At 57.7% G+C, this 18,001-nt stretch overlaps 1 protein-coding gene across 12 annotated transcripts in view; it reads left to right on the plus strand.

Moving 5' to 3' along the window:
- The first annotated feature begins 7,902 nt into the window (after nucleotides 1–7,902).
- The window catches only part of SLC25A48 (solute carrier family 25 member 48), a 39,448-nt gene continuing 29,349 nt past the window's right edge, over nucleotides 7,903–18,001 (plus strand). For all 12 annotated transcript variants that reach the window (XR_008392905.1, XR_008392906.1, XM_053672773.1 and 9 more), the window contains exons 1-3: nucleotides 7,903–8,057; nucleotides 12,904–12,947; nucleotides 17,424–17,495. Coding sequence is in view for 10 of the 12 variants with exons in the window: in XM_053672773.1 (XP_053528748.1) it covers nucleotides 7,964–8,057; nucleotides 12,904–12,947; nucleotides 17,424–17,495 (210 nt within the window). In the remaining 2 variants the exon portion in view is untranslated. The remainder of the gene's footprint in view (nucleotides 8,058–12,903; nucleotides 12,948–17,423; nucleotides 17,496–18,001) is intronic.

The following is an 18,001-nucleotide window of genomic DNA, read 5'->3' on the forward strand; positions in this document are numbered from 1 at the left end:
GGCTCCGACCAGGAGCGGCTTCACCTGCCTCCCACCCTGAGCCGGCTGGCCCTCACCTCCGCTGAGCCCCTGCGCCTCCTGCCTGGCCCAGCTTCTGTCACTTGGGAAACCTCTGCCTGTCTGGGAGAAAAGCTAATGCATATGGTTTGGAAATTTTGTTGTTTTATGTTTTTTCGTTGTTCTTGCATCAAAAGTGAGGTGTCTTTGAAGTCCTTTGAAATCTCTTGTCTCCTAAAATCAGGATGTTTGTTCTTCGCCGTGTTCACACTGACCCCGAACAGAGAGCAGTGGGGTTCAAGGGGTTCAGAGCTGAGGTTCTGGTCATACCCGGTCTCTTCTCGAGGTGTAGGGTCTTGGTCTGGCCTTTCTTTTAAAGGACGGAGAGACCGAGGCCCAGAAGGGACAGTGTCTCCGAAGACCCACAAGCCAGCAGGAAGACCCGGGCTGCGCCTTGGAACAGAATGCACTGATATTCTTCTAGTTACCACCCCTGCCCCATGTCCCAGCCCGCCCCCACCCTCACCCACAGGGCCTTCGGAGACCGCCGAGCACGGGTGTGTGGGCTGCGGGTGCACCGCCCTTCTGAGAGGCTTCCCCTGAGGTCCCCACAGAGAGCAAAGGCCTGTTTGCAAGGAGCCCGAGCCCACCGCAGCACAGTGCAGGGAGCTGTGTCCAGGTGAGACGTAGTTGGCCCTTGACCGCTCCTGATCCACTCCCAGGAAGCAGCAGGAGGCTGAGGGCCCGACAACCAGCAGAGAGCACCGCCCACAGAGTCATGTCCTAGCCCTCCCATGAGGGCCAAGGCCCCTGCCCCCAGACCCCCAGTCCCTGCATCCTCTCCCAGATCAGGGGCTTGGGGTGGGCGAAGCCCCTCAGGCCCCCTGCATTCTCATGCTGGGTGTCACTCAGTCCGTGCCCTCTGTCCACCAGGCCAGCACCACCTCCACAGCCAAAACCTAGCTTGTCTTTTTAGAGCCAGTCCAAGGGCCACCGCCTTTCTCAGGCTGCCTCCAGCCTTTCTGGCCTCTGTTCTCTTCAGTCTGGGAAGGTGTGCGGGCTCCTGGTCTCCCCCAGAGCCCTACAGCTGACGCCCGAGGAACGCACAGCAGAGGAGACGTACTACCACAGGGCTGAGCTGGGCAGGCGTTCCAGCACAAATTCCCCAGCGCCGTCATCAGCGTGGCAGCTCTCTGCATCCCAGGCCAGTCGGCCCACAGCAGGCACTTAGCAGGGCCTTCTAGAAGTGACCTCAACCGCTGCAGTGGCTTGTCCCTCCCCGCCCCCCCAGATCTCCGCAGCTGGTTTCCTGGTCTCCTGACCTGCACGGCCTCCACTTGGTCTCGGCACTGGCCTTTCGTGTCTATCGGCTGAGAAGAAAAGGCGAGGATGGCCAGGCCGCCTATCCACAGATGTGTCCAGAGCCAGCCTGGCCCACGGGAGCCAGTCATAAGAGACAGGACAGATGCCATCCCAGGGCACTCCTCCTGACTGTGGAGGTGTTGGCTCTGGGAGACCTCGGAGTGTGAGTGTGGTGTGGGCCCTGGTGGGTAGCTTGGCTGGTTGGAGCATCGTCCCACACTCCATAGAGTTGTGGGTCCAATTCCCAGTCAGGGCACATGCCTGGGTTGCGTGTTTAATCCCTGGTCGGAGCACATATGTGAGGCAAATAATCAATGTTGCTCTTTCTCTCTCAAATCAATAAATGTGTCCTCAGCTGAGGATTAAAAAAATAAAATAAAAAGAATATGAGTGTAGTTGGCAAATTTCACTGATAGTGGAGAGACGGAGGCAAAGAAGTTAGGACATTTACACAGAGGGTGGGGTCAAGGTCTTTGGGGAACGTCCCTTCCACTTCCTGAGTCTTGGCCAGGAGGCAGCATCTTGGTCATGAGCTGCGCCCTAGAGTCAAGCAGCAGGTGGAAATCTGTAATCCTCCCCTTGCTGGCTGCGTGGCTTTGGAGAAATTGCTTAACCTCCCTGAGCCTCATTCTTCTCATCTGCAACATGGGGAATTGCCTCACAGAGTTTAATGAGGTGGTATAAGTTGAGCACGTAGCCCTGGGCCAGCTTGACACCCTGGGGTGGAAAAGAGCAGGGTGCATTGGAGGCCTTGATGAATCAAGGCAGGTGAAGAGTTGGGGTGTACCTCTGCTTACTGGGGCACTGTCCCTCTAAATACACAGTCAGCTCCCAAGAAGCCTCAGATTCTCATCAAGCCTCTCAGAGGCCCACCCTGTGGCCCCCTCAGGTTCCTAAGCCTCAGATCAGCATTGCTTTCATAGCCCAAGTATATACCGAGTCTGACTGCCAGTGCAAGGCTGGGGAACTGGGCCAGAAAACTCTCCCACTGGGACAGCAACTCTGGCCTTTCACTGTTCAGCAGCGCCCTCTGCTGGTGGATCTTGACAAAATACCCACAGCAGAGGTCTCCATGGCCCAGAATTTGAGATTTCTTTAACACTGCCTAAGAGGGGACCGGTGTCTACCCTCCAGAAAGACATAGGGAAAAACAGAGTCACAGACCTACCCAAGGAGCCCAGTGACTCAGCAGCAGCACCAGAAGCAGAACCCGGGCAGCCCAGCCTCCCAGCAGCTGCTTTGCCCCCTCACTTCAACGTCACTCGCCTTTGGCTGTGTCTTGACTTGGAGTGTCAAATCCAGTGGGGACTGGAGCACTTCAGATTGTTATCTGAAAGTGCTCTGAATAGACTTTCTCAAAGAATTCTCAGTAAATAAAGGAATTCTGCCCCAGCGAGAGGCTCAAATAGCACCCTGAAAATCACCGTATGCTTTCCTTCCTAGGGGACTCAGGGAAGGGACCTCGAAGCTCCCTTTGTCTGTGGTCAGTGCAGGTGCAAATGCCCGAAGAAGGAGGACAACACATGCCTGCATCCCACCCCGTCCACCCATTTGCCCTGGATCACTCAGCATCGTCTGCTGTGTGGATGAGGCTGAGAATGCCTCGGGGGTGGGCAAGTCAGGCAGACCTGCCCACCCTCCTGGGCCTCCTGGGCCTCCTGGGCCTTGCCCAAGGGCTGACCCACATGGCAGGGCTGGAAGAAAAGCAGGGATGCCTTGAGGGGGGCAAGGAGGTCTTGGCCTTGACAGAGGCCATCTGGAGAAGCCTCTTTGCAAAGGATGTTTCAGCTTCGGCCTGAAGAGGGTAGAAGCAGGCCCTGAGCAAGGCAAGAGAGGGAGCCAAAAGCCTCCCTCGGGTGATGTGCCTCCCGGGCAGTCATTTAAGAATGGAGCACAGTGGTTCATTCTGGAAAGGCGCCCACACCCTCCTCTTGGTTCCAGCTCATTAGCAGTACAAGTAGCTGCTTTCTGGGCTCAGGATTCCACCCTGGGGTTGCCAGGGCCACTGACTGCCAACTCAGGCCCTTCCCAATTGGTCCCATGGTGTCACAGGACTCAGGGAATGACAATTGCCCTGGCACCCATTAGGTGGTCCTTCAAAAGAGTGGGCCATGGAGAACTGGCAGGCTTTCCACCTATGGACTTGCTCCAGCATTGAACTCACAAAAGGCCACTCTTCGGAGACCTTTCATTTCTTCTAACTGCCCCAGCACATGCCCCAGCATGGCAGGCAGGACAGAGTCTGGGTGTCAGTGATGGTGATGACCACCACCCTCCATCCCCTGCCGGCAGGCCTCTCAGCCCTTTTAGGATCAAGCCTCAGATGTCAGACACTGCCTCGCTTTGATTGGAGGAGGCCTGGCTGGCAGTCGCTGCATGATGGCCTAGATGATGTGACATGGGTGTGACAGTGGGAGAAGAGCAGGCCCAGCAGAGCCCCTGGCTCCAGACCATACCCCTTACCATTCTCTATCATCCTGGACATCGGGGTGGGTCCCTGCTGGAGACTAGCAGGACACTGGAGGACATCAAGTCCTTTTCCTTCCCAGAGGGAGTCCAGGGAGCTCCCAGGGGGGCCCAAAACACCTTCCCCCAGCCAGGCCACATCTCTGCAGTGAGCATGGACCTCCAGCTGGGGCCTGCACAGGACCACCCCTCTCTGGGCTGGCCTAGGGCGGACCATGTGAGCTGGGCTGGGCCAGGATGGAGCTGGGCTCCTGGAGAACTGTACCTGAAAGTTAGATGTGACCCTGGCCCCTGAGGAGGCATGGCTGGAGTGGCAATAAGCATCACCACCCCAGGTTGGTATAGGGAAGAGCGCCCCCAGCTGACTGGGATCAGCAGTAGTGGCACAAGCCCAGGGGAATGGGAGCACCCCAGTAGGTGGCATTCCAGCAGGGGGAGCTGGTTGGGACAGTTGGGGGTGGGGGGAGGTGTGCAGGGATTGGTCAGAGGCCACAAGACCAGCTCCAGGTTGTCCCTAGAGCGCCTCCCCGCCTCACAGCTGCAGACTGATACTTCCGATGGATCGGATCTCATTTCACCTCTCTGAGCCTTGGGCTCCTCGTGGCCATTTCCCAGGCGAACACAGTCAGGGTTCTGCCAGAGAAAGTGGACCTGGGGAGACCTCGGCACACACCTCCTTTTATTGCACTACTGCACAGGTGTTGCGGGTGTGTGTGTTTACAAACTGAAGACAGCACCTTGCACTAGCAAAGACTATGGCTCACTCTATTGCTGAGGTCTGCAACCTAACCTGCATTAGCTCCAAGGGGTGTGTGTGTGTGTGTGTGTGTGTGTGTGTGTTGTGGGGGTGGGCTGGGCAGGTCACTACAGTCCACGGGGGAGTTTCTTCTTTCTCAGGGAAATCTCCACGTTGCCCTCAAGGCCTTTCAACGGATTGGATTGATACCCACCCGGAGCATCAGGGAGAAACTCCCTTAAAGTCAACCAGCTGTAGCTGTAAATCACATCTATAAACACCTCCACAGCAACACCTGGATTTGTGTTTGGTTGTGTCACTGGGGACTGTCATGCAGCCACCTTGATTCAGAAAACCGACCATCAGTGGGGTGGCCCTGGTGATTGCTCATAGCCTCTGTGAGGAAGAAGTGGGACCCTGTGAAGGGAGTGGGACCCTGTGAGGGGGAGCGAGACCCTGTGAGGGGGAGTGGGACCCTGTGAGGGGAGTGGGACCCTGTGAGGGGGAGTGGGACCCTGTGAGGGGGAGTGGGGCCCTGTGAGGGGGAGTGGGACCCTGTGAGGGGGAGTGGGACCCTGTGAGGGGGAGTGGGACCCTGTGAGGGGAGTGGGGCCCTGTGAGGGGGAGTGGGACCCTGTGAGGGGAGTGGGACCCTGTGAGGGGAGTGGGACCCTGTGAGGGGGAGTGGGACCCTGTGAGGGGAGTGGGACCCTGTGAGGGGAGTGGGACCCTGTGAGGGGGAGTGGGACCCTGTGAGGGGAATGGGACCCTGTGAGGGGGAGTGGGACCCTGTGAGGGGGAGTGGGACCCTGTGAGGGGGAGTGGGACCCTGTGAGGGGAGTGGGACCCTGTGAGGGGAGTGGGACCCTGTGAGGAAGAAGTGGGACAGTGTGAGGGGAGTGGGACCCTGTGAGGGGGAGTGGGACCCTGTGAGGGGGAGTGGGACCCTGTGAGGGGAGTGGGACCCTGTGAGGGGGAGTGGGACCCTGTGAGGGGGAATGGGACCCTGTGAAGGGAATGGGACCCTGTGAGGGGAGTGGGACCCTGTGAGGGGAGTGGGACCCTGTGAGGAAGAAGTGGGACAGTGTGAGGGGAGTGGGACCCTGTGAGGGGGAGTGAGACCCTGTGAGGGGAGTGGGACCCTGTGAGGGGAGTGGGACCCTGTGAGGGGGAGTGGGACCCTGTGAAGGGAGTGGGACCCTGTGAGGGGAGTGGGACCCTGTGAGGGGAGTGGGACCCTGTGAGGAAGAAGTGGGACAGTGTGAGGGGAGTGGGACCCTGTGAGGAAGAAGTGGGACCCTGTGAGGGGAGTGGGACCCTGTGAGGAAGAAGTGGGACAGTGTGAGGGGAGTGGGACCCTGTGAGGGGGAGTGAGACCCTGTGAGGGGCAGTGGACGGCATGTAAAGTCCTCAGGCCACATTTTGGCTTGAAAACATGAGTCAGGGTGAGGCAGCTCCAGAGTTCCTTTGCTTGTCTGGATCATGCAGGTAGAGAGATGGGGAGGGTGAGGGGAGCGTTTGGGGTGATAAGAAGAGTTTTAGAGGAGGTGGCAGCGCAAGTTTGGGGCCTGCTTGTCTGCAGGGGGTGGAGGCTTCCCCAGGGAGCCCTGGGGTCTGGGGGGCACCTGTGGATTCTGGGACCTGCAAGGCAGGCACTTCCAGAGGCACAGTGTGCCATGTGGCCCCCCAGTCTTCATGCCCAAGGGGCTACCAAAAAATGCTCAGCCTAGCCTCACCCCCCCGAAGGCCTGGCCAGGGCGCAGCAGTGGAAAATTGTAGGAGCAAGGATTTCTACCGCACTTCCTCATTCTTCTTAGGTTGTTGCCGTGAGTGCTCACTCTGGCACGTGGCTTGTAGATGAACAGTGTGTTTTTGTAAGAGCCCTAGGCACCTGCTTCAAAGGAGACTGACTCCGACCTGCAGGCACTCCCAGCTCCAGGAGATGTGCTGACCTTCAGCCGAGGGTCAGGATGATGTGAGGCGAGGATGATGTGAAGCCAGGATGCTGGGCACCGGACCGTCACTTATCTTATGGAATGGACTGGGCTAGTCTGCATGTAGGGACCTTTGCAAGCCCCTCCCTTGGTCTCTTTGTTCTGTTCCCCCCTCCCTCCTTATAAAAACCTCTGCCTCCAGTGACATGTGGAGATGGGCTAAGAGGTGCGAGTCCCCCATCTTCCCAGGAGATGGGCGTTCAGACAAGTGCCCCATCCTCCCAGGGGCTGGTACCTGAAAATAAACCACTTTCCTTTACGTCACAGCACCTGCCTCTTGAGTGTTGACTTTCATAGCAGCAGGCGACCAGACCCGATTTCGGTTACAAGGGCCAGGTGGAGAGCTTTCGGGGCTCTGGAAATTCCCACCTGGTCAGTATGGCCTCGGCAGGGGCCACCGCTGCAGGAGTGGAACCTTTGGCTCTGGGGGTGCTTTTCCCCGGATTCTCTACTGTGGCAGCCAGGTGCCTGGGAAGAAGCCGAAAGCTGTCCTTACATGGCTAAGCCTACGACTCAGGTGGAGAACTTTCACCTAGTTTTGGCATTTTCTAAAAGACTCAAATCTGTGTCACATACACATTAAATACACTGAACAGACGGGCCTCTTCCTCGCCTAGGAATAGGCGCCCACCCCCCAGGTTGAGTGAGGACGAGCCCAGGAACAGTGGGCGGGTTGTGATTTAAATGCTCAGGAACTGTTGGACATTAGTAATATCCAGTGCTGCTTCACAACTGACATGGAGCCCACCCCTGGACTGGGTGCTTTCTGAATGTTACTTCAGTTTCTTGTGAACAGATAGGCTTCTGAAACCCAGGAGCTGCGGAGAGGTGCGAGGAGCAGGCAGGGGGAGCGCCCCTCAGCTCTAAAGCGGCCTGGAAAACCGTGTTCCTATTTTACAGCGAAACTGCCCGTGGCTTCAACCAGCTCCTCAGAGAAGCAAGCACTCCTGGTTTAGTTGGACATTCAGTTAGAATTATTTCAGCGCCGTTTTGGTTTAAGAGAGTGCATCTTCACAGGTAAGTAATCTACATCCTGACCTTTGATAAAGCATCCTTCCCTCAGTTTCATAATGTACTTTGCAAAAAATGTCCCTGAAATCATTTCCTGTGTTGGGCGAGGTGTGAACAATGACAGGCCCCAGCAGGCACTGTCGTCGCCTCAGGGCGTCGAGGTGCCACAGTTGGCAGGGGAGAGGGCGAGAGGTCAGGCTCAGGGGATTCCCCCATGGCGGTGGCCATGGCATCTTCCAACCTGGGTGCCTGCGGCGCCTTTAAGGTCCGCCGGGGGCGTGCTGTCACTCGGCGGGGGACGGGAGACCGGGTTGGGCGTCGGACTCCCGTGCGCCCCGAGGATCTGGCGGGCCGCCCCCGCGTGCCCCTCCCGTGGGCCACGCCCCGCACACGCTACATGGGCCCGGACTCGGACCGGGGCGGGCGCGGCGCCGCAGCCCGGGCCATGGGCAGCTTCCAGCTGGAAGACTTCGCGGCTGGCTGGATAGGAGGTGAGCTCACCCTGGATGAGCGGGACCCCCAGAGGTGGGTGGGTTTTAGGGAGACCGGGGGTCGGGGAGACGGAGAGGCGGGCCAGGCGCCGGGTGGGCCGAGTTTACACCCCGGCTCGGGACGGGGCACTCGGCGCCGGCACGTCCCGGCCGCGCCACGCGCGCCTCCGGCTGCGGGGAGAGCCCGCGGCCCGGCGCTTGGGGTCTCGCGGGTCCCCGCCGGCTGCCGGCGAGAGCTCCGGATTTACCTCCAAGTGAGGGTGTACGGAGCTCGGTCGGGTAATGATTAAGCCGCTAGTCCGAGCCTGCAGCCAATGGAGCGTCCCAGCGCGTACACACCCTTCGGTTACCGGGTGCGCACTTTAATTTGGGGACGTGGCTCGTGGCTCCAAGAAACTTGTAGGTGAGGGTGGCGCTTGGTCACTGGCCCCAGGAGCGGGATGGGGAGCCCGACTTCGTGATCAGACTGGTCTTAGAGGGCTTAGAGGGCTTGGGGGAGCAGGTAGGAGGCACCCTTCCCGTCTTCGGCCGCTGCCAGCCGCTCGGTACCCTGCTGCCCACACTGTGGTCCCTTTGTACCGCCCCGGCAGCGGCTCTTTCTCTCTCTGCTCGGCCTGAGATGGGGTGGCATGGTGAGGAGTTTCATCCATTTCCTTCTCCATTCTTTTCTTTTGGAGAGGTCTATGCCTCCTCTTCTCAGATGTAGGTGGGGCATGGGGGAGGGCCAGTGGTACTCCACTTACTGTAAAATATTGTCTTTCTTTTGGCCCCATCTAAGAGGGCCATCAGCAAAGGGATGTTGGCAAATGCAGCTCCTCCCTGAAGACCAGATAAAATAGTACTGAGGTGCTGAGGCAGAGGCTATTGGTGGGGGGGGGGGGTGCAGGACAGGTCAGTTAGCATGCGGGTCCTTCCCCTCTGGCATCCCCTCCCAGCTGGCAGCTGTGTGCTTCTGTCCCCTGCAGATGGCTGCAGGGCACCTGCTTCCCCCGTCCTGAGCAGGGTCTGTTCCTTTCGTGGTGGGCAAGTCTGTTGACACGGCCTCTTTTGAGTTGGGCTGAGACCCCCCCCTAATTTTCCCACTCAGGGGGGCTACACCTGGAGACCCACCGTGCACACCCAGACCCTCTTTGGACACCCTTCAGCCATTCTGAGGGAAAGTGTTCTCTCAGCCACTTCCTTACATAGCCAGGCGACGTCAGCAGGGCTGTAGGGGGCTGGGTTTAGGAGACCCCCGAGTCCCCTCTGGCATGGAGACCCTCCCTTGTGCAACGGCGCGTAGTGGGCTGCCCTTTATCCTGGAACCGCCTGTGCTTTGGGGAAGTGAATATTTCTTTCTGCTTCCATGAAAGGCTGGTGAGTATAGCAACGGTGAGTGCACAGGGGGTGCCAGGTGAGCACTTCGTGCATGTTTTAAAAGTAACTCTGGTAAGGTTATTTTACACATGGTGAAATCCATCCATGTCCAGTATACAATTCTGTGATATTGTTAGTAACTTTACCAAGTTGCAAAACCATTACCCTAAACTTTCGCTTCCCAGCCTTTTGGCTGAGATCAGGTGCACTGTCTGTTCTTAGCAGTCCCCTTGCCCCAAACTAGTTTTGGGCCGTCATCGTCCCCGCAGGAAGGTCCTCGTTCATCCCTTGTTAAGTAAGATCCTTGTGCCCATGGCAGTTAAACTCCTTCCCTCCTTCTCCCTCCCGGCAACCACCACCCTCCACACCGCGGCTCTGCAAGTGAGCCTTTTCTGGACGTTTGATGTAAATGGAACCGTAAAACATGGGGTCTCTCGTGTCTGTTTATTTATTTCTTCACAATTCCAGTGAGGTAGCTACTATGATTGCGTCCCCACTTTACAGGTGAGGAAGTGGGCGTGCAGGGAAAGTCCCTGGCTGGCCCGAGGCCCCAGGTGCAGTGTGAGCCCAGGTCATCCGACCCGGGCAGCCTGGCTCCCGGGACACCCAGACCCCTGTTCTCGGCTATACTGTTTTCTTTCTTTTCCCTTAAAAAAAAAGATTTTATTTATTTATCTCTAGAGAGAGGGGAAGGGAGGGAGAAAGAGAGGGAGAGAAACATCAACCAGTTGCCTCTTGTAAGCACCCCGACTGGGGACTGAACCTGCAACCCAGGCATGTGCCCCGACTGGGTATGGAACCGGTGACCTTTCGCTTTGCGGGACGGTGCCCAACCAACTGAGCTACAATAGTCAGGGCTAGCTGTTTTCTCTCTTAATGACCTTGCATGATAATATTTTGCCACGATATCCTACACGTTTTGTTTGAAATTTCACTGGCCTGTGAAGTCCCAAGGGCTGGAAACCATTGATGTGATGGTCTGATTTCTCATATCTCATCCCTGCTTTCCGGTGGGTGGGCTACAGGGGCAGGGAGATGCTGGCCCAAGGCTGGACCCAGGGGGCTTCCCTGGGCTGAGGGATGCCCATAGTGAGGGATGCACTCACCGGGGTAGGGAGACCAGCTGGAGCCTTAGGACCAGACCCCTTTGTTCCCCTGATGGGAGGGGTTCAAGTGGCGTGCATACACCAGCTCCCCGCTGCCCACCACCGTCTGCCTCTGCCCAGTTCTGTGGGAGGGAGAGGCTGAGCGGGCTCTGAAGGTTTCCAGACCCAGGAAACGTTTGCTCTGGGATCAGCTGGTTTCTCTTCCCCTGTAAATATCTAAGGCTTCAGGACCCCTTCCCTGCCTTACCTGGTGAGCAGAGACACTTTGTTCCTCATCACCATGATGGGGAATTTGTCTTAGAAGGATGGCCCCTGCTCCAACCTCGAAGTCACTGACTTCTGCAGCCAGGGCTGCTTCCTCAGGGCCCCAGGGTGGCCTTCTCAGCTCCAGAATGGTTCAGGTCTCGTGAACCTGTGCAGACAGGCATGGTGTTGTGGAAAGACCCAGAGTATTCATCACCTTTTCAAAGAGGTCTTCTTTAAAAACAAACAAACAAACCAAAAAAACCCAGCAGCCCTGGTTCGTGAGGCTGAGTGGATTGGGCACCGGCGTGAGAACTGAAAGGCTGCTGGTTCGATTCCCAGTCAGGGCACATGCCTGGGTTGTGGGCCAGGTCCCCAGTTGGGGGTGTTCAAGAGGCAATGAATCCACATATCTCTCACACATTGATGTTTCTCTCCCTCTCTTTCTCCCTCCCTTCCCCTCTCCAAAAGTAAATAAATAAATAAAATCAATAGCAATAGCATCTCTTTTTGAATGTCCATGAAATGCCAGGCTCCCTCCTGGTACCTGGCATTCAGTTCCTCACTTTACTGTTACCCTCAGGTGGGTGCTGACATTATTCTCACCTACACATGCTAACCGTGAGGTGTAGGAAAGTGAAGTAACCTGCAGGCAACTGAAACGTTTCCGGGTCTTCTCCTCACACCCTCCCTGGTTTTTGAGGCGAGATTTACATAACACAGAACTAACCATTTTGAAGTGCAGGTCAGTGACATCTGGTGTGTTGCCAGAGTGTGCAACCCTCGCCTCTGTCTAGTGGCAAAGCGTTGTCCTCGTGCTCAGAGCAGTCCCTGGCCCGTGCAGGGCTCCACAGCCCCTCCCCACACCCTGGCGGTCGCTCGCCTGCTTCCTGTCCCCAAGGGTTTCCGGTTCTGGGTAAGTCATGCACATGGAATCGCACCGTAGGAGACCTTCAGGGCCTGGCCTTCCTCATTCTCACAGTGTTCCCAACATTCATCCCGCATCAGCCGGTCACTGCTGTTTCTGTCTGACAATACTCCGCTTCACTCACCCCTGAGTCCAGTGACGCACCGTTGGGCTGTCCCCACCGCCTGGCCATCAAGGCCAGTGCTGCTGTGCACACGCGTGTACGTGAACTAGTTTGAGTGCCTCTTTTCCCTTCTTTTTAGTATTTGCCCAGGAGTGGAATTCCTGGGTCGTATGGTGATTCAAGACTCACCTTTTTGAGGAGCTGCCAAACGGTTTTCCCCAGTGGCTGTCCCAGTTCATATTCCCACCAGCAAGGTCTGAGGGTGTGAATGTCTCCAAATCCTCTCCAACACCTACCTATTCCCCTCTGTTTGTGATTTACGTTACAGCTGTTCTAGGGTGTGAGGGGAATCTCATTGTGTTGTGATTGGCATGTCCCTCATGACTGACGATGGTGAGCATCTTCTCTTGTACTCATTGGCCCATGTGCATGCCTTCTTTGGAGAAATGTCTGTTCAAGTTCCTTTACCCATATTTAAAAAAAAGTTTCTTAGGTGTAAGAGTTTATATTTTCTGGATGCTAGGTTTTTACCAAATGTATGATATGCAAGTACTTCCCCCCATTCTGTAGGTCAGATTCACATTCTTGATAGAGTCTTTTGGTGCATAAAAGTTTAAAATCTTTGTGATGTTCAATTCGTCTATTTTGTATTTGCTACTTGTGCTTTTGGTCTCATATCCAAGAATCTATAGAAAATCTTGGTCATGAAGATTTTCCCGTGTTTTACTATATGATTTTTATAGTTTTAGTATTTCTATGTAGGTCTTTGTTCTACTTGGAACTAACTGTTTTATAAGGCATGGGATGAGGGGGTGCGGGTTTCTAACTTCACTCCTTTGCAGCCAAACGGTTGTCCCAGCACCTTCACCGCCCTTTTTGGGGGGCGGGAGGTGCTTGTTTCTTGACACAGAGCTGGGTTTTACTCCATTTTCTCTGCCGTCCTCCTTGCTGGGGCCAGTGCCAGGCATGTGGCGAGTCCTCTCTGGTGCCTGGGCTTTGCCCAAATAGGCTCATGCAGGAGCCTGGCCCCCTATCCTGTGCCCAAGAGCCAGCGAGTGCAAGCGAGGAGTCCAGGGGCCAAATGACCAGTTACTCTTTTTCAACCCACAGGCGCAGCCAGTGTCATTGTCGGCCACCCTCTGGACACGGTCAAGGTACGGTAGCCATGTTTGTCATTTCCTCTTGCCACATGGCCTGGTCTGAGTCCGCCTGCAGGACTGGGCCTGCCCTGTCTGCACCCCGGAGAGTCCCCAGCCCAGGTCCCCTGGGCCAGCCCGTGGGCGCGCGGTGCTGGGGCCTGGTTTGGAATGGCTCTGCCGCCTTACTTGGCAGTGATTTTGTTTTGGTGGATGTCTCTGCCTCTGGGTGCTCATGAACTAGGGGGGATGGGGGCACTGGTGAGGGTCCTGCAGGCCCCTGTGGAGCTAAGGAGCCAGGTACGGCTTCAAATGAGCCCAAAATTGAAGGCTGGGTTTTTGGGTGATTCAAAAGGACATTTGAGGCACAGACAACACCTTGGACAAAGGCACTGAGATGGGGCCACTCCGTGGGGCCTCTGTGGAGAGGCCTGCGTGCAGTGCGCCAGCACACCTTCTGGCCGCAGCCTTGAGTCCAAATCCAGGAGGGGGATGTCGGCACCCAGTGCTCAGAGCCCTTGGGTGTCAGGTCAGGACTCTGGACCCGGGTCGGGAACGGGGAGCCTCTGCCAGTCAAGGAAGCTCCCAGGTGTGAGGACTGAAGCCAGCAGGGCCACCTGGCATCTGCAGATGGAGAAGGCGGCTCAGAATGGGGAAGGGGCTTGCTCAGGTCACATGACAAGTGAAAGCATCAAGGAGTGAGACGCTACAAAGGGGCACTCTCTGGCTTCACTCCGCCCCTGCCACCAGTCCCCGCGGTGAGCAGGACGCAGAGCCGTCCTGCTCTGCGTCTGAGAGTGTGGCCCCCTGTGGTGACACCCAGGTCCGAGTCTAGGGCTCTGCCTGGCCCACGCACAGAGCAGCCTCCCAGGCCCTTCTCCCACGGCTGCTGCCGTCTCCTCTCTCCCCTTCCTGCCCCCTGCACGGCAGTGGCCCTGCCCGGGTCACAGCCAGGTCTGCTCTCTGTGTGATGGGGAGGTCAGCCTACTTGTCTTAAATACTTAGAGATATTTCCTGGCTCCTCCAGTCCCTCCTATGGGCCCTGCCTTTTGCTTACACATCAACCGCTTATTGAACACTTTGTGGGGGCGCGGTCAGGACGGTAAGGCATCAGTGGTGGACCGAGCAGGTGCCATCCCTGTGCTGCAGGCCTTACAGCCACACTCCTAATGCCAGTGAGCTGCCGCCACCTCCTTGCACAGGCAAGCGTGACCTCCCTGGGCCTGGCCACATGTCACCCGAAAACGCTCTCCTCCTTATCTCCCCTCAGTCCCTGAGCCTCTGGAGGGAACCCTTGCTGACACATAAAACCTGGTCTCTGCTCAGCCTGGCAGCCTCCCTGCTGAGGGCACAGCCTGGGATGCCAGCCTGCACGGATGCCCCCTCTGGGGCCAGCCCTTGTGGGCCCAGGCCCTTGTGTCTCCCCAGAACGTCCTCCTAGCTTCCTTCATCTGCTGACGTTTTGTCTAGAGCCCCCTGTCCACTGAGAAAGGTCCAGACAAGAGCGTCAGATAACCTGGAGCCCGCTTGCTGTCCTGCGGCTGGGACACAGCACCCAACCTCCCTGAGCCTGCGGGTCCGTGAAACGGGCAAAGAGCCCCTCCCCAGTGGGGCTGCCGTGAGGATGCTCGCCGTGACTTTGAGGGCAGGGCACTGATGCACCACTCTCGCCCTGATGCACACGCACGCTGGGGCGTGTCTGAGGCCAAGCTAGAAGGACCTGCCCGAGCTCCTGAGTTGGGTCAGAGTTTCCTTCCCCTGCCAGCAGCGGCCTCGTCACAGGTGGGAGAGCAGCTCCCGGCCTCGAGGTGACAGTGGGGCTGCAGTCAGGGCTCCTGCCTGGCCTGACGCGCTGTGACCAGGGTTTCCAGTCTGGGCCTGCCTGCCTTTCGACCAGCTAACCAGGTAGGAGAGAAGAGATGTGCATTGTTTTAAGCCACTAAGTCATTTATTACAGGCAATTAGACGACAATTAGTTGCGCCAGACAGTGAATACAGGGAGGCAGCTTCCTTCCTCTGTGAAGCGGGGATAGTATCCATGCCACATGGCGTTTCTGGGATTCAGTGAGATGGGTTCTGTGAGGCGCCCAGGGATTCCCCAGGCATTCAGCGGGTGCACATTAAATGCCAGCTCCGGCTGGAATCGGAAATTCCAGGGGCTCGAGCTGCGCTGCTGGCCTTGGTGGGTGGCAGCCTCCCACGCGCTCCGCACGGCTGGCAGACCTTTGCTCTGTGGCCATGATCTGGGTTTCGCTCTTTGCTTGAGTGACTTGACCACTCAGCCTTCTTAGTGGGGACTTGACCCTCCTGCGGCTCAACCGTTCTGTGGACTCACCCCTCAGGGCCGGCGGGAAGAGCGGTCAGCTGTGGTCAGCTGCGGGCCAGCCCTAAATGGGGCAGAGAGTGGCCTGCTCCCCCACCTGCCCTGGCCCGTGTCCATGACCTGGCTGGGGACACCCCAGCCCAAGGGGGGCCTCTGTGGTTCTGCTTAACCAGAGGACGTGAAGGCCCAATTCCCACCCGGCAGCCCCTCCCAGCGCCTCGTCCCCACCACCCAGCCCTCCGAGCCCCAGTCTGTTTCCCGCACGGCACTTGTCCTCTGGCACATCCGTTCACCTGGGGATTACTTTCTACTGGCTGTGCTTTCCAGCCCCACTCGGTATAAGTCCCATGAGGGCGGGAGTTCGTTTTCTCCGCTGTTCCCTTCCCCGAGATCGGGCCGGTGCCGGCTATAAAATAGGACTCAGCAAGTATTGGTGGAGTGAGTCAATAAGTACATTTCTCTGACTATGAAAGTAACATTTATGAACAGCGTCACACCATCGATGGATCATAGTGATGGGAGGGCTGCGTGTCTCCTCCGGCCGCCTGTCCTTGGAGAGCTGTTCCGGTGGAGGCCGGTCCGACGCAGCCGGGCCATCCGCCGGGCCCACTCGCTGCGGGGAGGGGGGGGCGGGCTGAGTCAGAGGGGTGGGCCTGGGCAGACTTCAGCTTTGTATGTAGCGTCGGAAATTTTTTATTAAGAGAATGTAGTCCCATATAAGTTTTGGACTTAGAATTATTTTGTAATTACATTAGCTGGAAATAACCAAAGTAACCCCTGCTCATCGTAGGAAAGTTGGGAAATGAAGCGAAGTTCAGCGCAGCAAAGCAGGACCCATGGTCTTCACCTCAGAGACGGTCATTTTCAGGGCTCTGCTCTGCCAGCGCCTCTGTTGCTGGCCCAGGGATCGGGCTCAGGCTGTTACTGTGAAGCGTTAGTGGCACCAGGGCCTTCGCTCCTCTTGGAACTCTGGGTTCGGGGCGGGGGGCAGGGTCCAGATCTCCTCCCCTATGGTTCTCACGGTTCCTTCCTCCCGGGCACAGCACGTTTGGGTGCTAAGGAAGTGTTTTGAGGGAGAATTATCCTCAGAGAAGTAGAACTCTCCAGGGCCAGGGTAGAGGGCACCCGGGCACTTTTGTGGGCTTACTCAGACCCTCTGTGCCCTCACGGTGCCCCTGGCCACCACAGCCAGCCTCCCTGCAGGACACTGCACCTTCACCATCCCTACAGTACCAAGGGGCCAGGTGAGCACCCCACGTGGCTCCAGGCACAAGAGGGAAGCAGGAAATGGCCCTGCTCCCCTTGGAGGGGTACCCAGGGAAACCCGGAGCAAACAGGCAAACGCGACGCCATCGCGACATTTGAGCTCAGGCCCAAAAGATGAGCAGGTCCTGGGGGAACAGCCTCTGGGAGAAAGAGCAGCGGTGGACAGTTCTGGGAGTGGGAGAGAACCAGTGCTCCGGGGAATGTGCTGTGTGTGTGTGTGTGTGTGTAGGGGGTGCGGGTCATGGAGGTAAGGGGTGGGGGAGATGGCCCAGGGGGCTGAGAGGCAGGTGTGGACGCTCACGCAGGGCCTCCTGGGAGCTGGTGGAGGGTGTACAGTGTATTCTGAGTTGGTAGGAGCGCTGAGTTGCACTGCAACGTTTCGCACAGCGGTGACACGGCTCCTCAGACCGTCATGAGTCAGTCTGTGTCAGGGAGTGGGGAGAAGCAGGAGGCATGGAGGAGGCCAGGCCGCCACCCAGGTGCGCCGTGAAGGGGCTCTGCAGGGGAGACGAGCAGGTCGCCCCGGGGAGGGTTTAGGAAGGCAGAGCCACAGGCAAGATGGGGCAGAGCCACGCCACCAGCCAGCTTTTTGTTCGCGAGAGGCAGGGATCAGACCTTCCCAGGCAAGCATCGTTTTTGCTCAACAAACTGACCTTTGTTCTTCTCTGGGACCAAGAGGGCTCCCGCTGCATTTAGGAAGGTCTGAATGAGAGGCTGGGGGACATGGTGCAGGTAGGGGAGAGAGGGTCAGCCTGTCCAGGACTGAAGCCCAGACCTCCCTCCTGCCTGGGTCGCTTTGGGCAGGGCCTGCCCTGCTCCGAACCTCAGTGCTGGATGCTCCACACCCTGGGGGCAGTGGGGATGTGAATCACCTCTGGGTCTCACACCCTTGCCTCTCTCTGCAGACTCGCCTGCAGGCCGGCGTGGGCTACGGGAACACCCTCAGCTGCATCCGCACGGTGTACAGGAAGGAGAGCGTAAGTGCCCCTCGGGCGGGCAGCTGGAGCTTTACCCACCAAGGCCTCCCACAAAATGGGGCAAAGCCCACCCGGGCCGGGGACCTCGGCCACGGCCCTCCCGCAGGCACGTGAGTGGGAGGCTGGTTTGTCCCCGCCATCGTGCTCGGCTCAATTCCCCTGCTCACCCGCCGCATGCCCCAGACAGCGTGCGTGCCCCAGACGGCGTGCGTGCCCCAGACGGCGTGCGTGCCCCACACAGCGTGCGTGACCTGAGCCAACCCCGCCCCCAGTGCCACGTTGTTGGAGAAAGAAACCGGTTTTGTGTAGCCTCTCTGCAGAAATTCTGAGGAATTTAGAGCCACAGTGGAAAATTACTGCAAAAAAAACAGGGTGCCTTGTCAAGTTTTTCAAAACCAATTGAGTGGCCAGGACTGTGTGCCCACAGGCATCCCTTCAGCCTGGCGTGGCCTGGACCGGGCGCCCCGGTGCCTACAGCTGGCTGGTGCCACAGGTCACTGAAGACA

Source organism: Artibeus jamaicensis, unplaced genomic scaffold, assembly GCF_021234435.1.
Source record: "Artibeus jamaicensis isolate MK-2021 breed Jamaican fruit bat unplaced genomic scaffold, CSHL_Jam_final contig_786, whole genome shotgun sequence".
NCBI lineage: Eukaryota > Metazoa > Chordata > Mammalia > Chiroptera > Phyllostomidae > Artibeus > Artibeus jamaicensis.